This window comes from Periplaneta americana, chromosome 15, assembly GCF_040183065.1.
Source record: "Periplaneta americana isolate PAMFEO1 chromosome 15, P.americana_PAMFEO1_priV1, whole genome shotgun sequence".
NCBI lineage: Eukaryota > Metazoa > Arthropoda > Insecta > Blattodea > Blattidae > Periplaneta > Periplaneta americana.
This window is the reverse complement of record NC_091131.1, coordinates 184527676-184547191: the sequence shown is the minus strand read 5'-3', so window position 1 is coordinate 184547191 and position 19516 is coordinate 184527676. Positions and strand designations below refer to the sequence as shown.

At 34.3% G+C, this 19516-nt stretch overlaps 1 protein-coding gene across 28 annotated transcripts in view; it reads left to right on the top strand.

Moving 5' to 3' along the window:
* The window catches only part of LOC138715576 (uncharacterized), a 135578-nt gene that overhangs the window by 57273 nt on the left and 58789 nt on the right, over positions 1-19516 (top strand). For all 28 annotated transcript variants that reach the window (XR_011336493.1, XR_011336479.1, XR_011336490.1 and 25 more), the window contains one exon: positions 336-546. Coding sequence is in view for 12 of the 28 variants with exons in the window: in XM_069848643.1 (XP_069704744.1) it covers positions 336-546 (211 nt within the window). In the remaining 16 variants the exon portion in view is untranslated. The remainder of the gene's footprint in view (positions 1-335; positions 547-19516) is intronic.

The window sequence follows — 19516 nt, the reverse complement described above, 5'->3', positions numbered from 1 at the left end:
AATTAAAATAAAACATTACATTACATAAAAGGAATGGGTAATTTGGAAAAATTTTAGTTGAAATTAAATTTTTAATTATTTTAAGAGTCGGCCTGGTGGCACAGTCAGCAGAGTGCTGGTTTTCTGTGTCCGAGGTTCCTTAAATGTGAAAGGCTCATGTCAATAGATTTACTGGCATATAAAAGAACTCTTGTGGGACAAAATTCCAGCACACCGGCTGTCCTGATATAACCTCGGAAGTTGCGAGTGTCATGAAATAAAACATATTTTTTTTTATTATTTTTAGAATTTTGGTAACTTGTAATTATTATTTATTGCATTTATGTTCATTTCAGATTGAGGATTCAGAACGTAAAATTGTCAAGAAAGAGAGTAGATCAGCAATAAATTATGATGATGCATTGGATATGTATGCTGAAGACTTTGACGAAAAGGAAAAAGCAAGACTTGAAAAGAAAAAGGAAGGAGTATCTAGTGCTGGTACAGGAGAAGAAAATGGAAATAGAGTTGATGATACATCCAGAAGTGCACACAAAGAGAGCGAAGGTATTTATAATGCTGTAATACCGTAGTCAGGCATTCAAATTTATAATAATAGTAGAGTGATAGTGATGGTGTGTGTTCGTGTGTACATACATGCACATGTGAGTGTGCATGTGTTTTCTTTTGTTCAACTGCTGTAACTGCTGTATGCCATCAGAATTTTTATATCTCTCAGTGCTTAAGATCTGTCTGAAACGTTTAGAGGCACTAATTTAAAAAAAAAAATAGCATATATCATAGTGAGGATCATTTAAGAGCAGTTCTTAAATGGCTGATTTGGCTGTCTCTTCAGTATTGACAACTAATACCAGATATCACCAAAGAGGGTAAAATCACAATGCCTTGTACTATAATAATAATAATAATAATAATAATAATAATAATAATAATAATAATAATCATTATCATCATCATCAAGCTGCGGATTTTTAGGCACTAAAAACAGTTGAAATGGCAGGTAAAATAGGCATTCAAAATTCTAAAATAGGCATTTAAAAAGGCACTAACAAATTTCTAATTCCCAATGCCTAACACGACCATAGCATAGCATTATACACTACTTTCTATAGTAATGTCATTATGGCAGTGAATAATTAAATATTCGTCCAAATGTTGTACTGAGAACTGGTGTCTATTGTCTGTAAGAATGTTCTTAAATTGGGAGAAACTCCCTTCCACTTCACATGAAGTGATGGGGCAATACTTCAGGGATCCAGTCTCAGCTGGGAACCAAACCAGTGGGAACGCAGTAATGTCAATGTATATTCAAATCAGTGCTTCTGATGACTTTTGCTTTGGCATATCTCCATGGTATATTTCACGTATTATAGCAGAAAACCCAACTCCATACTCAATTCACAAACTCACAAAACGGATACACAGTTTGAAACAATTACCCTAGTCAACTACCTCATGCAGCTCTCGAAATACATTTTTTCTTATTGGTTGATTTTAAATTATTCGATTTCTCCGCTCTCTGGTGGCAGTAAAACGTAACACACAGAATGATTGATAATTCTATATCACTTCCCTCTGCTAATAAGAAAGAAACAAATTACAGATTCAAAAACTATCGATAGAATGGTCAGTAAATTCAAGTATAATATATAATACGGATATTTAGGCAACTTTTAGGCATTTATAAGCAAATAGGCATTTACTAGTGAAATAGGCAGTTAAAGGCACTATAGAATTCGCATATAATTCTCACAATGTCTTAAAGTGAATTGGAATCTTGTAGCATGTAACAGAGCAGCAATTCTTTCATAAACCTGCAATATTTAGGGTGACCAGATTCACGTTGATAAAAAAAGAGGACACAAAGTTTAAAAAAGGAGGACATTGTTCGAAAAAAGAGGACAGAAAATATGTACTTAGATTTAGGCTTAGGCCTATAATTTAAACTTTAAATTACATCAATATCTATTTTATTACAAAATATTTACAGTACAGATTTAGGCTTATATCATACTTAAAAATATGTTAATATATATACATCTTGATTACACAAATTTTAACACTATATGATTTCGGAATGTGTATTATATGTCTTTCTCGTGTTAAATTCTGTCGTACCTGGTTAACCACACAACCACACAGGCTTATACAAACTCAAATGCAACACCTTCTACATAGGACAGACAGACAGATCATTTCAAACACGTTACAAAGAACACATCACAGCCCTAACAAAATTACAAAACACATCCACATATGCAGAACACGTCACAAATGCTAACCACACCTACAAAGACATCAACACAGACATGGAAATTCTACACATCCAACCAAAAAGCTAGAAATTAAACACACTAGAACAATACGAAATATAAAAACACACAAAAACACATCCAAATGAAATTCTCAACACACAACTCAATTTCAGAACACACACACTCTTTGACTTCACATTACACTACACAAACACACCCCCACAGGAAACAAAACAAGAGGCCAGCAACAACCAGTTCTGAAGAAGGCCCATACCAGGCCAAAACATGTAAACCAGGTACAATAGAATTTAACACGAGAAAGACATATAGTACACATTCCGAAGGTATGTTAATATTTCTTTTATTACAAAATAATTATGATAAAACTTAATAACAATGATTTTACAGTTAGCTACATGTGAAAGTCAAGGGAACTATAATAATTATTAAAGAGGACAGAATATATCTATTTAGAGTTAGCAAAGAGAGTTATGATATGATCATTGGCAAAGAGTATATTCCATTGATGCTGCTGCCACTTACAGACAAATTACTTGAAAAAGGCGTTAAATCAGATAATTTCAAAATATCAGGCATTCAAGTTACCAAAAGGAGGACATTTCTTGATTTTTTTAAAATCTGCCCGGACCCCAGACAAAGGCCTAAAAAGGAGGACATGTCTGGATAAGAGAGGACGTCTGGTCACCCTAGCAATATTGAAAGACTCGAAGTAACCATATTTTATCAATACAGTCACTATTTCTGATTAGTAGTAAGTAATACAGTCCTAAAAATTGTTTAGTAGATACAAACAAAGGTGCTTCATAAAATCCAAGTTGCAAGAGGAAAAAATGCAACTCTGTGCTTTAGGCATTACAGACAGCTTGGATAAATCGTGAAACAGTGAACGCCAGTAGGGGAAGTTATCCCCACCCTCACCGCTCGGCACCTCACTTGCCTGCTCTCTCTCTCTCTACTATCTGTCCCGCTTCGGTGGATCACTGCGTACCGCCTCGCATGTATTTCATATTTTACAACACAACACAATACAACCAAATTGATGTGGAATGCACTTGATGTGCATTAGACAACGTTTGGATCTCGAACTAACACATACTTTGAATAAAACAACACTGGTGGATCACTGCCTACCGCCTTGCACGTATTTCATATTTACATTTCATATATAATTTTTTTCCTCGAACTAACACATACTTTTAATAAAACAACACTCACTTGTTAACTTTACACTGTCCTCGAAGTAACACAATAGTCACCAAAGCCTCGTTTGCTGTAATCAGGACCCGCCACGTGATGGCTCATCACAACACGTCGTTCCATCTGTACTCGTAGCTGGACACGGACACAATGAAGCTCTACCAGCGCGCGTTAACACTTATGCCACCCCAGCAGTCAACTCCTACCAAGCTAAATTCACAAGCCCGCCGTTTTCTACCCACGCTATTCAGTCATTGTCCCGAACATAAGTAGATTCATTTTCCCTTCTACCACCAATTCCCCTCGGTAGCCAAAAAGCTTGCGTGTGTTTCGTTAGGAACATTCACGGATCGAATCCTACCCTCTGCAAAGTCATAAGAAAAAAAAAGAGAGAGACATCACGTAAGGAAGAGAGAAGAAAAGGCTGGAGAGAGAGAGAGAGAGAGGAGAGGCAAAGGGAGACAGGACGAAGTTCCTGTTTTGCTTCGTAGATGCTGCATTCACTCTTTTTGTTCCACTTTCCTCCACTAGATGTCACCCCCACCCTAAACCCCCTATTTCCACTCTTTCCCGCTAGAGTGTGTGGTGAGCTTGTAGGGGAAAAGTGGTCGTGGGTGGAGCTTGGCGTTCACTGTTTTACGATTTGCCCAAAAGCTTCTCTCCTACAGGCTTTTTGTAATGCTAGGGTGACCAAACTATTGCAAGATTGGGTGGAAGCAAGGCAATCAATCAAGAGTTGGTATCCAAAGAGCTTTAGTTGGATCAGTGACAGAGATATCCAGAAATGATGCTGCAGATGGAGTCAACCATCTTCCAAGGATTTGGCAACGTATTGTTGACATGCCAGGGGACTCTATTTAAATTATATCATGTCAAAAGTAACCTGAATAAATTTAGTGTGAAACAGTAACTATGTTGCCATTACTTTTCGAATGCCCTAGTAAATATTCCGTAGCACAGTCTCCCTGAAATAATATTCGTTCTCTATATTACGTATACAAATTACATAATTTTCAGCTAATGTGTTTCTCCATTTGTTGATAAGCTTGTATGATTACCAGTGAATCTTCAAGTGTTCATTCAACTTCGTGTGATTGGAAGATTTAATGTTAAAAACCGCTCACTAAACTGCACAACTCTACTGTGCATATTGCTGTAATGTAGTTATGACGGTCATCATTCCACACTTGAGGATATACTGTGAGTTGGTTATGTGAACAGATTATACTATACACAGAAGACAACTAGTGCAATAGAGCCTGCATGATCTATATGTGTGGCTGCACTCAACCTGAAATCTGTGTTTTGGTACGAGCTTCCTACTTTTAATTATGATTAGACAGAGGATTTTGGGTCCTGATACTCAACACTATACTAGGGGCAGAAGAAATCAGCGGGTCTCTACCCCGACTCCTACACCCCTCCGAATCTGCTTGGTGTATGGTCCTGTTCCAAATAACTCCATTGATACTTTTTCACTGCAGGAAAACTTAGAAAATAAATAAAATAATAATGTGATTTGTAGTAATTACAAATAGGGCCTATGTTCTTTACTCAATATTATCATCATAATATTTTGCAAGTTAAGTCATTTCACTAATGAAAGTGTAATGTAAACCTAATATAAATCAAATATTTAGCATTACACAAATACTTTGTATTTATGTATTTTCAGAATGTTGTGTTGAAATAGTAAATACTAAATAATTTTTATGCAGTATACTTACCAACTTTATAAATCACGATAAAATTAAACATTAAAGTACAAAATATTAATGTATGTGTACTGATTGTGGTATATGGATATTATTATAACATGAACGAGTTTCGTAATGAAAGCACACTTACGAATGCTTAGCTTATTAAAATAAATAACACAATAAGTATGACACAAAAAAATCGTTTTATAAATTGAGCACTCAGCACTATTCTGATTCTGTGCAGTGAGTTTTATTCAGTCTTGTTTATGCACCTCTATTATTGAAGTCCATCAACAATTCAATACAAGAAGTGTTGAAATAGCATATATTCAATGAAAAAAGTCGATAAAATAGTCGCCAGTCACAGTTATATCTACTCAAGTTAATGTATTATTGACAAGTTATTAAAAAATATTTCATTTTATGATCCTAATAATATTTTATTCCCAAACGTAATGTATTTTACCTACTTATAACTAACACTGGAGCTCCTAAAAATTTAGCAGTCGAGAATATGTAGTAGACTACAATATAATACTCCATTTGACAGAGATATAATAAAATTAGCATATCAATTAAGAAATTTACTTTATTCCGTGAACAATTTCTAAAAAAATTAAATTAACTTAATAATGGTTTTCAACAATCTAAATAAGAAACAATTTTCCATTGTTAATGTCTTAAATAAACAACTTAATATAGCATAAAATAAAATGTTACAATATCTAAAAAAAAAAAAAATATTAATTTAAATGTAAAATTCCATATTATCTACATCTGTCCGTGTATTCTTGATATAAATATATGTAAAATTAGGCTCCATAGGATCATTGCTGTACTGCTATTCGTCTCCATTTTCCGTAAATTCTATGGACATGGACTGATCGTAAAGAAGCGCCACTGGCCTTTGACAGTGACTGTCTGCATTGATGACAGGACATTTTTAATGTCCTCACAGTTCTTTCAAGAAACAGTGAAGTTGATAAATAACACCATTAGTAAGGCTTCTGATATCAGGACCCGATTGAGACATGATAGCGATTACAGTACTCAGATGATTAGTAGTTGTTTAAAAATACTGTAACACAGTAGTATCACATATAAGCACTTGTCAATAACTAACATTCGAACGGAGCGACAGAAAGGTCTCTTTGTTCAGGTCATAAACTGCTAGAGAAAGTGTGGAATGAGATGTTTCTGTACCAAACCAAAAATCCGCCTATTGATTCTGTCTGTACTATAGGTGTACATCAGTTGCAAGGAGGCAATTGAACTCATTGTTATGCCCCCTCTGTAAGGAAGGGACATGACGTCATGTCGTTGTGTAGGGACCTAAACTCTGCTGTCTGATTATGATAATAAATTATTAAAAGAATTTTAGTTTGATCCTTTAAATGTGCAGAAATTTTATCTGAACAAATGTAATATTTTAAAATTACTTTCTAGAACGAAATGTTACATTTGTTCAAATAAAAGTTCTGCACATTTAAAGGACAAATGTAAAATTCCTTCAATCCTTCATCATCACAATACACTGCTCTCTTAAACTGACTGAGCATATTGGAAATGAAATCAATGACTTTCCCAAAACACATTATGAAGCAAAAAAAAAAAACGAGCAAAATTGTGTTAAACTTTTTTGTTTGAAATATCTCAAAGGATAACCCTCTGAAATTAATAACATTCCTCACAGTTCACTCTGTATATCCTTGTTTCATTTAAGAGCTAGGGTATGTTAAAAGTATAAATTAATTGTATCTCCTTTTCTTAAAAATCAGTGTGAAAATTCATACACAAGATAATTTTGCACCTTTGTAAAAGGCATACATAAAGTCAGTTTTTCTAAAACTTATTTCTTTAGTTATTTATTGAGATATTTATTTGGATTTATCACACGTGTCGTTTTTCTTAATGGTTGTTCTTAGCATGTTTGTGTTAAAATTTGTTTTATTCTACCTTAAATACTGTCAGAAGCATAAAATATGAACACATTGTGTAATTTATATAGAACTTTCCATTTAATCATAAGATGCATTATTATTGATGGTTTTCCCTGAGGCCTTAACATGAATTGCAACGAATTATTTGAAATAATTATTTAGCTTTTAATTGATGTTTAATTTTTTTGTTGGAATGAATTCCTGTTCTCATTTCGGTTACTTTAAAATACAGGCAACTTTGGAAAACATATTATATATCTTTCACATGTTAAATTTTATGTTATCTTATTAACACGTGAAAGACATATAATACGTTTTCCAAAGTGATATAGTGTTAAAAGTTATGTATATACAGGCAACATATTACGTAGGTGGATTAACTGATTTCATTTCAACTAATTCAAATAAAGAATGAAAAATAATTTGTAATGTACGAGTATACAATTACACGGTCAAAATTCGGTATGGAGATTATTATTTCAAGCAAATATGATGTATTTAATTCGTAGTCATGAAGACATTAGGTGGAATATATGTAATTGTGCTTAGTGTTTTCTGGATGATTGTACATCTCTTCTTTTTGCCTAAATCTCTTTCCATTTCACAAAAACGCCATATTTATGCTTTCTAATTATGAATTTTGTATGATAGAAGTCTGTTTCCTATTTTGAACATTTGAGAATATTTACATCTATATTAACCTAATAAAAATGTTCTTATACTTTACTTCTACATTTTTCCTTATTATCTGCATGCCTTGCTTTATATTTCGAGATCATTGTCAAGCATCAGGTATCGTAATCTGTTGTATAGATTCTTTGTTTATACATTTATAATATCAGGAGTTGATGTTGATAGATATGTCATACTAGTATATTCGTAATTATTATTGGATTTGGAATACATTCTATATCTAATATATATTTCTGGTAATAAAAATACAAGTTTGGGATGTGTAGTAACTCCATTTAATGGATATCAAGTACACTCACTTTATTTTCTTTTCTATGTTAATTCAATTTTATTTTATACTCTGTTTTTTCACTGTTCTCCAATGTTATATTGTCGTCATTAGTAGGCCCCGGATTTTTATGAATATCAAAGTGCGAAATATGTACATAAAAATGTAGTAAATATCGGGAAAATATGTATTAATAAAATATGTAATTTGAAATCACTATTTTTAATGCATTAAATTCACAAAAGTGTCGTCACAATTTAACTGGTCAGTTGAAGTGTGAACATGCAGCCTGGAAAGTCGATTTGCCATTTCCACCCCATAGTATAGCTTGCAAATACAAATTATCTCTGCTACAATCTATGCTTTTTCTTTTATCTTAAGATTTCGTATAAAAATATTTTTATGTCGCACACAGAATGGTACTTTGACTTACCTGACACCCGACCCAAACTCAAAACTATTGTGTTTTACAGACATAGGGTTGGAATCCCCAGTTTTATGTTTACTTTTATTTTTAAAAGAATTACTCTCTTAAGCCGGCTTTAGAAATTGAAGTAAAATATTTTCTATAACTGTGAACAATATAACGACGTCAGTTCCAGGCCCTTCCTCTTTACTAGCATCGTGTACTATAGTGAGAACCAGAGTGCTGCATTGGAGTTAATTCGCTCACTTGAACTCGGTCGAGTGTCTCACCCTCGAGTGAGATACGATCGGTCGTGATACACTCATAATAAATAGAAGCACAGTACAAGGTCATCTCACTGACATGTCTTATCTTGTATGGAAGGCGACAGATAAGATACACATATGTTTTGCTCACACGGTAAAAATAAGGCTTTATTTTCTGCGTTTATGACAAACGTGTAATGGAACGTACCAAAACAGGAACATGAAGTTTTAAATAAAATAGTATGAAAAACTTCGATATACAGTTATTATTGCTAATTAATAATTATTAAATATTTGATTTACCACATATATAATATAATAGGTCCATAGATAGTGTTCCGCCTATATACTGCGACAATGTAGAAACGTTTTACAAAATATTATTGATATAGCAGTAGATTAATAACAATATTAGTACAGATAACGTCACAGAAAATATAATAAAACGAATAACCATGCTGCACAACTGTTACAGACACAAAGATTGATACACTAATTAGAGATTATTATTATTATTATTATTATTATTATTATTATTATTACTAGAAAACTTGATACAGTTCTTGCATTATCGTGATTGCGTTCTCCGTTTATAATAATTACATTTACATCCAATAACATCTATCAGATGTGGAAAAAACAAAATCACTCCTGTGTGGAAAAAAAAAAAAAAAAAAAAAAAAAAAAAAAAAAAAAAAAAAAAAAAACATTTACCTACAACATTTATATTACATTTTAAAGCAAGTTTTGTAGTTGTACTATGGAGAGGTTAGTTAAACACTGCAAAGTTTTGAAATGATAAACATCTATGATGTTACTACACAGTTCATCACTGTAACAAGAATGAATGTCTAACGCTCGGCTTATACCGTTCGAGGATTTATAGCTCGTGACAATTTTACCCATCATGCATGTGCGCTACCTATCGGATTATGCTATGAACTACTTGGCGCTCGAGCGAAAACGTCTGACCCAGATCTCTGGTGAGTACAAAAGGTGACCCTCCAGGCGGTGTTATGGGACAGGGACGTTAAGATTTATTTCCAAGTATATATGAAAGAAAATTCAATACTGTACTCTGAAAAATAAAACTAATTTAATAAAAATGTTAAAAACTCGATAATTGTTTAGATATGTACAAAAATGTTATTCTTTGCATAATATGTAAAATATGTAATATTACTAAAAATATGTAAAATGAAACTCAACTATAACCATATCAGAACCACAAATCGCCAACATTTGTATTTTCAGTAGTCCACAAGTAAAGGAATGCAATATGTAATTACATAAGAATCCGGGCCCTAGTTACTAGTCTAAGAACATTCGAGTTTGGCAGCATGAATTAATGTCTGTATTGTTTCATTGTACAGAGGATGATTACTATGATTATATACTATGCACATGTTCAGGAGTTCTTACTGTTAATTTTTAATTAAAATTAGGCTTTTAAATACAAGGGGCAATCAATAAATTTGCGGACTGTCCTGGAATGTAGGCAACATATAGGACATATGAAACGAAGAAGTTATCTAGAACCAGGGAAACACCTGGAATCTATACTAATGCATTACTTGAAAGGCAGAGAAGAAGATTAGCCATAAGGTGTATATGGAGAGATTCCAGGAAAAATCGCATTTCACTGTTTTCACAAAATCACGTATAGAAGCTCAGTTCTTAACCCTTCAGTACTCACGTACTTTTTTGTAACATATTCAGTCGCGTGTGGGACAGCTGCCACTGAAGTTATATTCTTGCTTTAGAGAATGAACTTGAACATTATTTTCATTGTGAGTGGTTACATAAATGTGTTACTATGGAGTATACAGAATTTATTTATAAATAAATGTAAAAACAGTTTTGAATCAGAATTAATGAATTTATAATTAATAGACACAGTAATTGAATGGGTGAGTGAAAAAAGAATAACATTCCAAAAAATTGAGAAATTAAACTGAAATAGCCATTTTGTAGATTTTTGCTTAAGCTATTCAATGAGTGTAAAAAGGGAAATATTCCACTCTCATATCGTCATTAAAATCAACACTGAAGCTTTAGTTGAGTGGAATAAGGATAACATTCTGCCATGTGAAAGAACATTTTCAGTTATTAAACGACAAGTTCGAAGATTAGATCGGATTTACTCTCCAAATCAGTATGATGACATTATTCGAAATGGCAGGAAACTCAATCCCCTCATATCAAGTAAAGGGACTTCAAAACAACCAGATACTCAACTTCAAACACTGTGGCACAGTATTTTAAGAAAACATGTAAAGATATTAAGAATAAAAACCTGACATTCAACATCAGTAAGTACAGGAAACATATTCACTCAGAAGATGAAAGGCTATGTCCAGGCTTCAGAGTACTTTGATGGTTTGCACCATGGAACATTCAGGTTGAAGGAACAAGATCATGTGGAGCTCCCACTACTGCAGCATATAATGGAAAATTTGGAACCAATATAAAAAGTTAGAGGACATCTCAAAAGTCACGCACTACACACCTGATGAGTACAAGTTACTCTATGAAGACATACTTAAATATTCAACTTCAAATGCAACAGACAGTGATAAGGATGAATAAAGACTCATATTATGGTCATCATTCTATAGAGTAAAACCATTTTAAAGTGTCTTTTGTACTATTAAACATTTCATGTCACAAAAAAATATTATAGTTAATAAGTTTATGTGTTGTGAAAACATTCAGTGGAAAAAGGATAATATTCCAACACATTTAATTATTAATTATTATTAAAAAAAGTATTTGACTTTGAGATTGTACGAGTGAATACAGAATGACTAGTTCTACAATTGTCTACTAGTAATTTTTCCAATAGAACCCTTAGCTTTTTCTGTAAACTTGTTTGTTTTCCCACAAACTAGGGAAATTGGAATGTTATCCTTATTCCACTCACCCATTCAATTATTTATGTGTAAATTTCAAATGCTTTCTACATTTACCTACAAAATTAACATGGAAACACGTTTATAATCCTTGCTTTGTTGTGAAAATCTTTCTTTACAATAATACCTTAATAGCTTGTGTCCTATTGTCCTATTTTTCTTGGATTATCCTTCTAACGTCTTTATTCCTGAATGCTTTCTGCGGACATGTCTTTGCAGTACCTAGTTATTTACAAGCAATTTACACAGATATTCCTCAAATGGTCGACACATGTCTGTTTTGAACATTTCAAACATCATTTCTAGTCTTTTGTCTCTATCTATCTTTGTAGTGTATCCAGCTATTTGCTGACAACACGTGTTCCACTATGTTTTACTATGAATTTCCTCTTCTTACAAATGATGGGTAAAAAGCACGATGCCAGTTGTATATTTCAGCAGCCATATTCCAAAGATGAGGTGTATTCAGTATATATTGGAGAGAATTGTCCAAGGTTACAGGGATTGCAGATTTTAGATTAGTTCTATGGACGTTTGTGACAGGGCAGTTTAAGAGGATATGTTCCAAATCTTCTTCGTTATTGTTGCACCAGCAACAACTACTAGAGTCAACAAGATTAAAGCACTGAAGATACTTCTGAGTGATAATATGGCCTGTCCTGGCTCTTGCTAAGAAAGTTTGTATGTGTCTGGGAATGTTGTGGAACATTTGTAAATCATTAGGTTTCTTCTGTATGTTTTGAAGAACTTTGCCTTTATCAGAAGAAAGCCATAATTCGACCTTTAAATTTGTTAAATGAGAATTAACTGCAGAATATGCGCAGGTTAAAGAAGTTGTTTGCATAGGTTTGGGTCTCCCCAAAGATGTTGCCTGTTTAGCAATATTATCTACAATCTCATTTCCAGTAATGCCGCAATGACTAGGTATCTGTTGGAATACAATTTCTTTTTGAAGATTTAGTTTATTTAATATTTTCTGTATAGAGATTGCAATTTGTGCATAGGAAGTTGGAGTATATTTCATGATATTTAGAATAGCTCCCATCGAGTCACTAAAAATGCATATAAGTATATCGGATAAGGAAGAGAGATGTAAAAGAACTGCCCCTATGGCCAGTAGTTCTGATTCAAGACTAGAGGGAGATGAACATGATATATAATACGATGAAAGAGTAATGGAACGGAGAAAAATTCTCTCCGGCGCCGGGATTTGAACCCGGGTTTTCAGCTCTGCGTGCTGATGCTTTATCCACTAAGCCACACTGGATACCACCCCAGCGTCGGACAGAATCGTCTCAGATTAAGCTCCAACTCTTGGGTGGCCACTCAGATTAAGCTCCAACTCTTTGGTGGCCACTAGAGGGAACCCAAGAGTTGGAGCTTAATCTGAAACGATTCTGTCCAACGCCAGGGTGGTATCCGGTATGGCTTAGTGGATAAAGCATCAGCACGCAGAGCTGAAAACCCGGGTTCAAATCCCGGCACCGGAGAGAATTTTTCTCCATTCCATTACTCTTTCATCGTAAGATGACGCAGAATATCTGCAAGGAAATACCATATGTACTTCGGTACATTAAAATAATATATATGATATGCGTAAATCACTTCGTGATTTAAGATGGCGCTTATTCCGTCGGATCCCGGCCAACTAGTCACTCATAACGAGTGCACCTCAGCACATGTGTGGACTTCGGTCCTACGTTCATAGACATCTATGACGTAGTGCAGAGGGCGGTCACTAGAGGGAACCCAAGAGTTGGAGCTTAATCTGAGACGATTCTGTCCGACGCCAGGGTGGTATCCGTTATGGCTTAATGGATAAAGCATCAGCACGCAGAGCTGAAAACCTGGGTTCAAATCCTGGTGCCGGAGAGAATTTTTCTCCGTTCCATTACTCTTTCATCGTAAGATGACGCAGAATATCTGCATGGAAATATCATATGTACTTCGGTACATTAAAATAATATATATGTTATATATAATATTTCTCGTTATATTTTTGGATATAATACCCTGCGCCTGAAAGTCCATCATCAGGATTCCGTGACGTATCAGTATAGATATGAAGAAAATTTTCATATTTGTTACTGATTAATTCCATGGCACTAGATTTTAAAACATGTGGTGCATCATTCTTAGTATAATCGCCAGGTAACAACGGCCCCTGGATCCATTCCTTTGTTCTGGGACTGGCATATGGTTTCTTGAAGTCCAGCAATACATGAGAACGTCTTTTAATCTCTGAAGAAATCTGATAAACGTAGATCCACAATCCTTCCAAGTTCAATGGGACAAATTATCCCTAAAGATACAGTATATAACCCACAAAAGTGATAATGAATATTTACCAAAACTTTACAGAAACTGTAATGTAAAAAGTCGCGTGGTTGACAATTGCCACCCAGAAGAATGAAACCTTAGCTACGCAAGTTATACAAGGAACTTCAAGACTGAAACTGAAGAACGTGAACTTGGTTTTGAAGGTACCTAAAGTCTCACCATTGTAAACCCTTTCTAGAAAATACAACAATGAAAAGAAACACGCTGGTTGACAGGTGTTCCCCACGCGAGTACTGAAGGCTTAAAGACAATCTGACACTGTTTGATAGATTGACTCAACAGGCATGAAAGCAGCAATCTTCAGTGACACACACATATATGTTTAATGGTATAATAAATATGAGCACAGTTTGGAAATATGTTGACTGCACCTTGTATCTTGCAGCTTAACATAAAATTCACATGTAATTTCCTATGTAACAGTTAGAATATCTGTAATATATGTTTTGTATTAGTTCAAACATTAACATTGAAAAAAATTAAGAATTGAAGTGAATATTTGTAATCACTTGTGGTGCTCCACTACTGTTTTCGAAATATAATGATGCTCATTACCTGTATTGTTATCAAATATATAGTTATAAAATATATTTTATGGTATGGTAGCATTTAAAATACTTTTCAATGAGCTCCATGATCACAAACTTTACATGAATTTCTTTATAGAAGGGTAAAAGATACATGAGAGAGGAATATGCATCTTAGCTTCCATGTAAAAGTAACACTTCGGAAGAGTTTAACATATTACTTGACTTTTTATGCTTTTAAAGCACACATATGTCTTTATAACTGTGACATAGTGTCCTTCTCCCTGCCGAGGACATGACAGGATACAGAACATGATGACGTAATAAGTAAGCTCTGAACTGTCTCGGGATTTAACAATAGCAAATAAAACGCTAACGAACTTGTACTAATAATGGCTGCTTTAATAACATAAAAGTCAATCTTAACAATATAGAAAGTAGTCCTTAATTTATATAACAATTAGGCAAGGTACTTCTATCCTCAACCGACCAAGGGGATAATAACAACAACTTACTAGGAAAGCTAAACATAAAATAGTTTCTCCTGGCAATGAGGTAAAACCAATAAAAGAACAAGAGTGACTGCACAATAACTAACGTGGCCTAGAAATAAAGATACATAATAGTGAGATAAATGATATTCTAAAATGCCCCTTATATTACTTGTTTGATGAATGATTATCTATGGCAGCCAAGACAACTGCTCGGAATGAAGTATGTGACAATCTCTTATCTCAGGCGTAGCGGTACAGTGCAGTCTAATTTTCACGACATCAATGCAGTGTATCGTGACCAACGAGCACAGAATACATAGAGTAGACACTAGCATCTTAATACCATTGGACGGAGTGAAGCCGGTTTGATGGACCTGACGCCATCTTGTTGCTACCAAAACATTGCAAAATAGCTATTACATTATAGAAGATCTTATGATAATAGGAATTCCATATGTCCCTAATTTCCTGGAGGATTCACACTTTCTTGTTTGTTTCGTAATACAGAATCGCTATGCACGTATTTTTTTTAGCAAACATTACGATACTATCATTGATAAATCACATATATACAGGTTATTTAAATTGACAGCTCTTCAAATTACAGTATGGTATTTAATAGGGACTGTGGAAGGTTAAACAAACAGTAACGATAAAAAAGGAAGATAACAGTTTGACCTTATTTTGCTACTAGTCCAATAAAAATGCTATCTTATAATAATTACTTTTATAGGTTGATCCATTTGCTTAGATTTAATAATGCAACTTGCTTCTTAACGCAAATTATCATTCTCTTCCTTTTGTCAGTATTTCGTATAGATGTCCCGATTTTGTTTAGAGAAAAAGTGCAATGCTCTTAACCATATAATATTTGATAGGCTCTTCGTTTATAGTATATAATTAGATTATAATGGCGAACAAAAGTGAAGTTTTATTACCAAGTGGGGCAAGTTAGTTCACGACCGAGTTAATGAAGCTACTAAGTCTGCAAAGCATAAGTCTGATTTCGTGATTATAAAAATTAATTACAATAATATTAATACACTATTTATTTTTCTTCATCAAACGAATACGTGTTTTCGGTTGAAGAGAAATCTCGGTACACCCATTTTCTATAGCACGCGACACAAACTTCCAACTTGGGTTGTTAGGTTAGCTTCGCTCGTATATGCTAAGTATACAAAGCGTAAATCTGATTTAGTGATTATAAAAATTAATTACAATAATATCAATACACTAATCCTTTCTCTTAATCAAACTAATACGTGAACAATATGAATCTAACTGACTAACCTAGGCTAAATCATTCATTATCTACCGGTAATAAGTACATTTCACACATGCATATTTACCTGTGAAATTATTCCAGGAAATTTTTTTGAAAACCTGTTTGTGCAGTACATGTAGGCATATTGAAATTAGTTCATTTATTAATTAAAACAACGAAGCAACATCACAATCAACTGCCCATGTGCTAACCGGGAGCCCAATGTTTTGGTAGCATCATAATGGCGACGGTCTACAAAAGCGGCTTCACCTCCAAGCTGTTCATGTCTACTCTATGCATTCTGTGCTCGTTGGTTGTGACAGTATTAAATTCAGCTGTTGCTCAAGTACAGTGAATATGCACCCTCTCAGTACCGATCATTGTCGTTAGCGAGAGTACTGAACAGATAACACTATTTACTAGAATTGTATTGGCAACACTGCAATTCGTGACTCATACAAAAATATCAACTCCTCTTATGAAACAATAATAAACAGAGGCAGAAGCTATGATGCAATTTCTCGTTATCAGCATTCATCGACATCCACCTTAATGAGCCATTTATGCCCACTGGATCATTTTCGACCCACCCATAAATGTTAGTTTCATTTCTATTATTAAAGGTCTTTGTTTCTTTTATTACTGATAAAATTGTTATTTACACTACTGCAGATCATTTCTTTCTTCCTGCTCTATTTTCTTCTTAGATGAGCATTGTTGTGGCTGACATAATTGCACATTGCATTTAGCGCTACATATGAACCCAAATAATGCAAGTTTGGTAACAAACCATGACACATTTTGTTCAAATTAATACACACATTTTGAGCTCAGTCATCTAAGACTACAAGTACCTAGGTTAGAAATAATTGCATGGTGTTTTCCACAATGCAGGGAGACTGATAACAGAAGTGGGTCGTTTTCGACCCAATGGGCACATTCATTGCCGTGTTTCACTTTCTTCACATATATCTAAAATATAATTTATTGTCTTTACTGTTTGGCCTGCCAGTGTAAATATGCACAAGGTTTTGTATATTCTAGAAGAGAAAGGGTTTACAGTAACTTGAAAAAATATTTCCATTATACCTACTTCCTCCAGCTGATAATGCTGATGATACTGGCCATGATTCATTGACAACTCTGATCATTAATGCTGTAACCAACTAAATACAAGTGCTGAGCTTGGCATCCGGGGTAACTAAGATGAGAAACCTATTCAATTTGACTATAAAATTTGGGTTATGGCTCAACAGCCAAGGTATTGCATGTCTTTTGATATTCATATCGTTTGATAATACTAACAGTAATAAGCTTGAGCTCAAAGAATCTACCATTTATTACTTAGTGAGCCAACAAACAGAAATTTCCCAATCAACTCTTCTCTTTGTACCGGTACTTCGACAATTTTTTTACGTCTGATAGACTCGTCTGTGCCCTAGGGAATGACAACTTCAGTGCTATCGGTACTATAACAGAAAATAAGACTGATAATTTCTAATCAATGATGTATGCAATGGAGGTGGAAAGGAACTAGCCGCTCTATCCCATTATCTTATGGCCTAGTTGCCTCATAAGTGGTGCCTTGTTGGTATCACTTGTGAGCTTCAGATCTCTCTTCAGACAGTTGACTAAACAAGCACAATTTCCCATTGACGACATCCAACAGATGAAGAATATCGTTCGCAGAGTTTATGAATGTCTCGTATGCAAAGAAAATAACATTGCTGCAGTCAAATGGAAAGACAATGCTATGGTCACAGTAGGCATTGCCACAACGAGGTTGAAACTCTTGCACATGTCCTGGGATCCTGTCCGCAAGGCGAAGTTCTGCGAAACGCTAGACACCACCAAGTATGATCAATTATAGCCAATGCCCTTAAAGATGCCGATTACAACACCTTTGAAGAAGTACATGGTCTCTCCGTCACTGGCAGTACACGGCGCATATATATATAATAGCTTTCAAGGAATCTACAAGATCTGGATTCATAATTGATCCCACTGTGCGATTCGAAACAAATGAGGAACAGCCAGCAGAAGTGGATGAGGAAAAAAAAGAATATCTACAATCCTACCATTCCATATTACCTCCAAAAGTACCAGCTAGAAGAGCTTGAAGTAATCGGACTTCTGGTTGGAGCAAGAGGTACCGCTACTCTCTTCATGAAAGATGTGTTTAAGAGGCTTGGAATACCTACATCTATTATTCCGATTGTAACTTTAGCTGCATTGGAAGGATCAAATGCTCTCCTGAAGCATCACCTATATTCGAAGTGAAACCAAGTTCATTAGCATTCTTTACTTTTTTGTAACACTTGCCTCTCTAAAACTAGATATATTTGCACCAATCACAAACTGTATTTGCAGCTAATTCAAAATTGATGGTTCACTGAACTTGTAAACATTTATATGGTTAAGTACTCTTTGTCCCTTGTGGCAGCTCACGAATAGTGAGAAGATTTCTAAATTTTCGAATCAAAGTGCAGTTGCATCTTTTCAGAAGGCAAATATTTCCTTGAAAGAGAAAAAAAGGATAGAAATACCTTCAGCCTAATATTATTTCCAACTACAACCAAAATATTGGGAGAATAGACGTAATGGACAACAACATTTCAAATGAATTATAGAATTGTAATCCAGGGCAACATGCCAATATTTTGGAGAAGTGGTGTTTCAGCACCACAACAAGTATGGCACAGTTCCTTTCAAATAGGACCAACAGTACACAGACCAAATGAAATAACATATTTCTCAATCTGTGAGAGATGATCGTAGAGGATATATGAAAGACATGGCAACTTCGTCACCGACGTGTAGGATGTTGCAATGAAACAACCAAGCTATACACTTCATGTGAAATACCCCTACAAGAAAGTGTTTTTCTGAATTCCATGTGGTTAAGAAATAAGTCACATGCTCTTTTCTTTTATAACATACATGAAATATTGCATTACTCATTATATTGCATGAACTGTAATGACTGCTATGAGGTTCAGAAAATAAATAGTTTGAGTATTATATGGCATTACTGCACCTGATTTGCCCACTGGGTATTTTCAACCCAACCTGTAAATAAGTGTCCATGCATTGGAAAAGTCTAAGACAGCATTTGGCATTAATTTTGGTATAATAGCTTATAAATAATCAGTTTTCGTCAAATTTTTACCAAAAAATTGTTTTGGGCATAAATGCGTTAACCACTCGACATTACGCATTTTGAATATTGT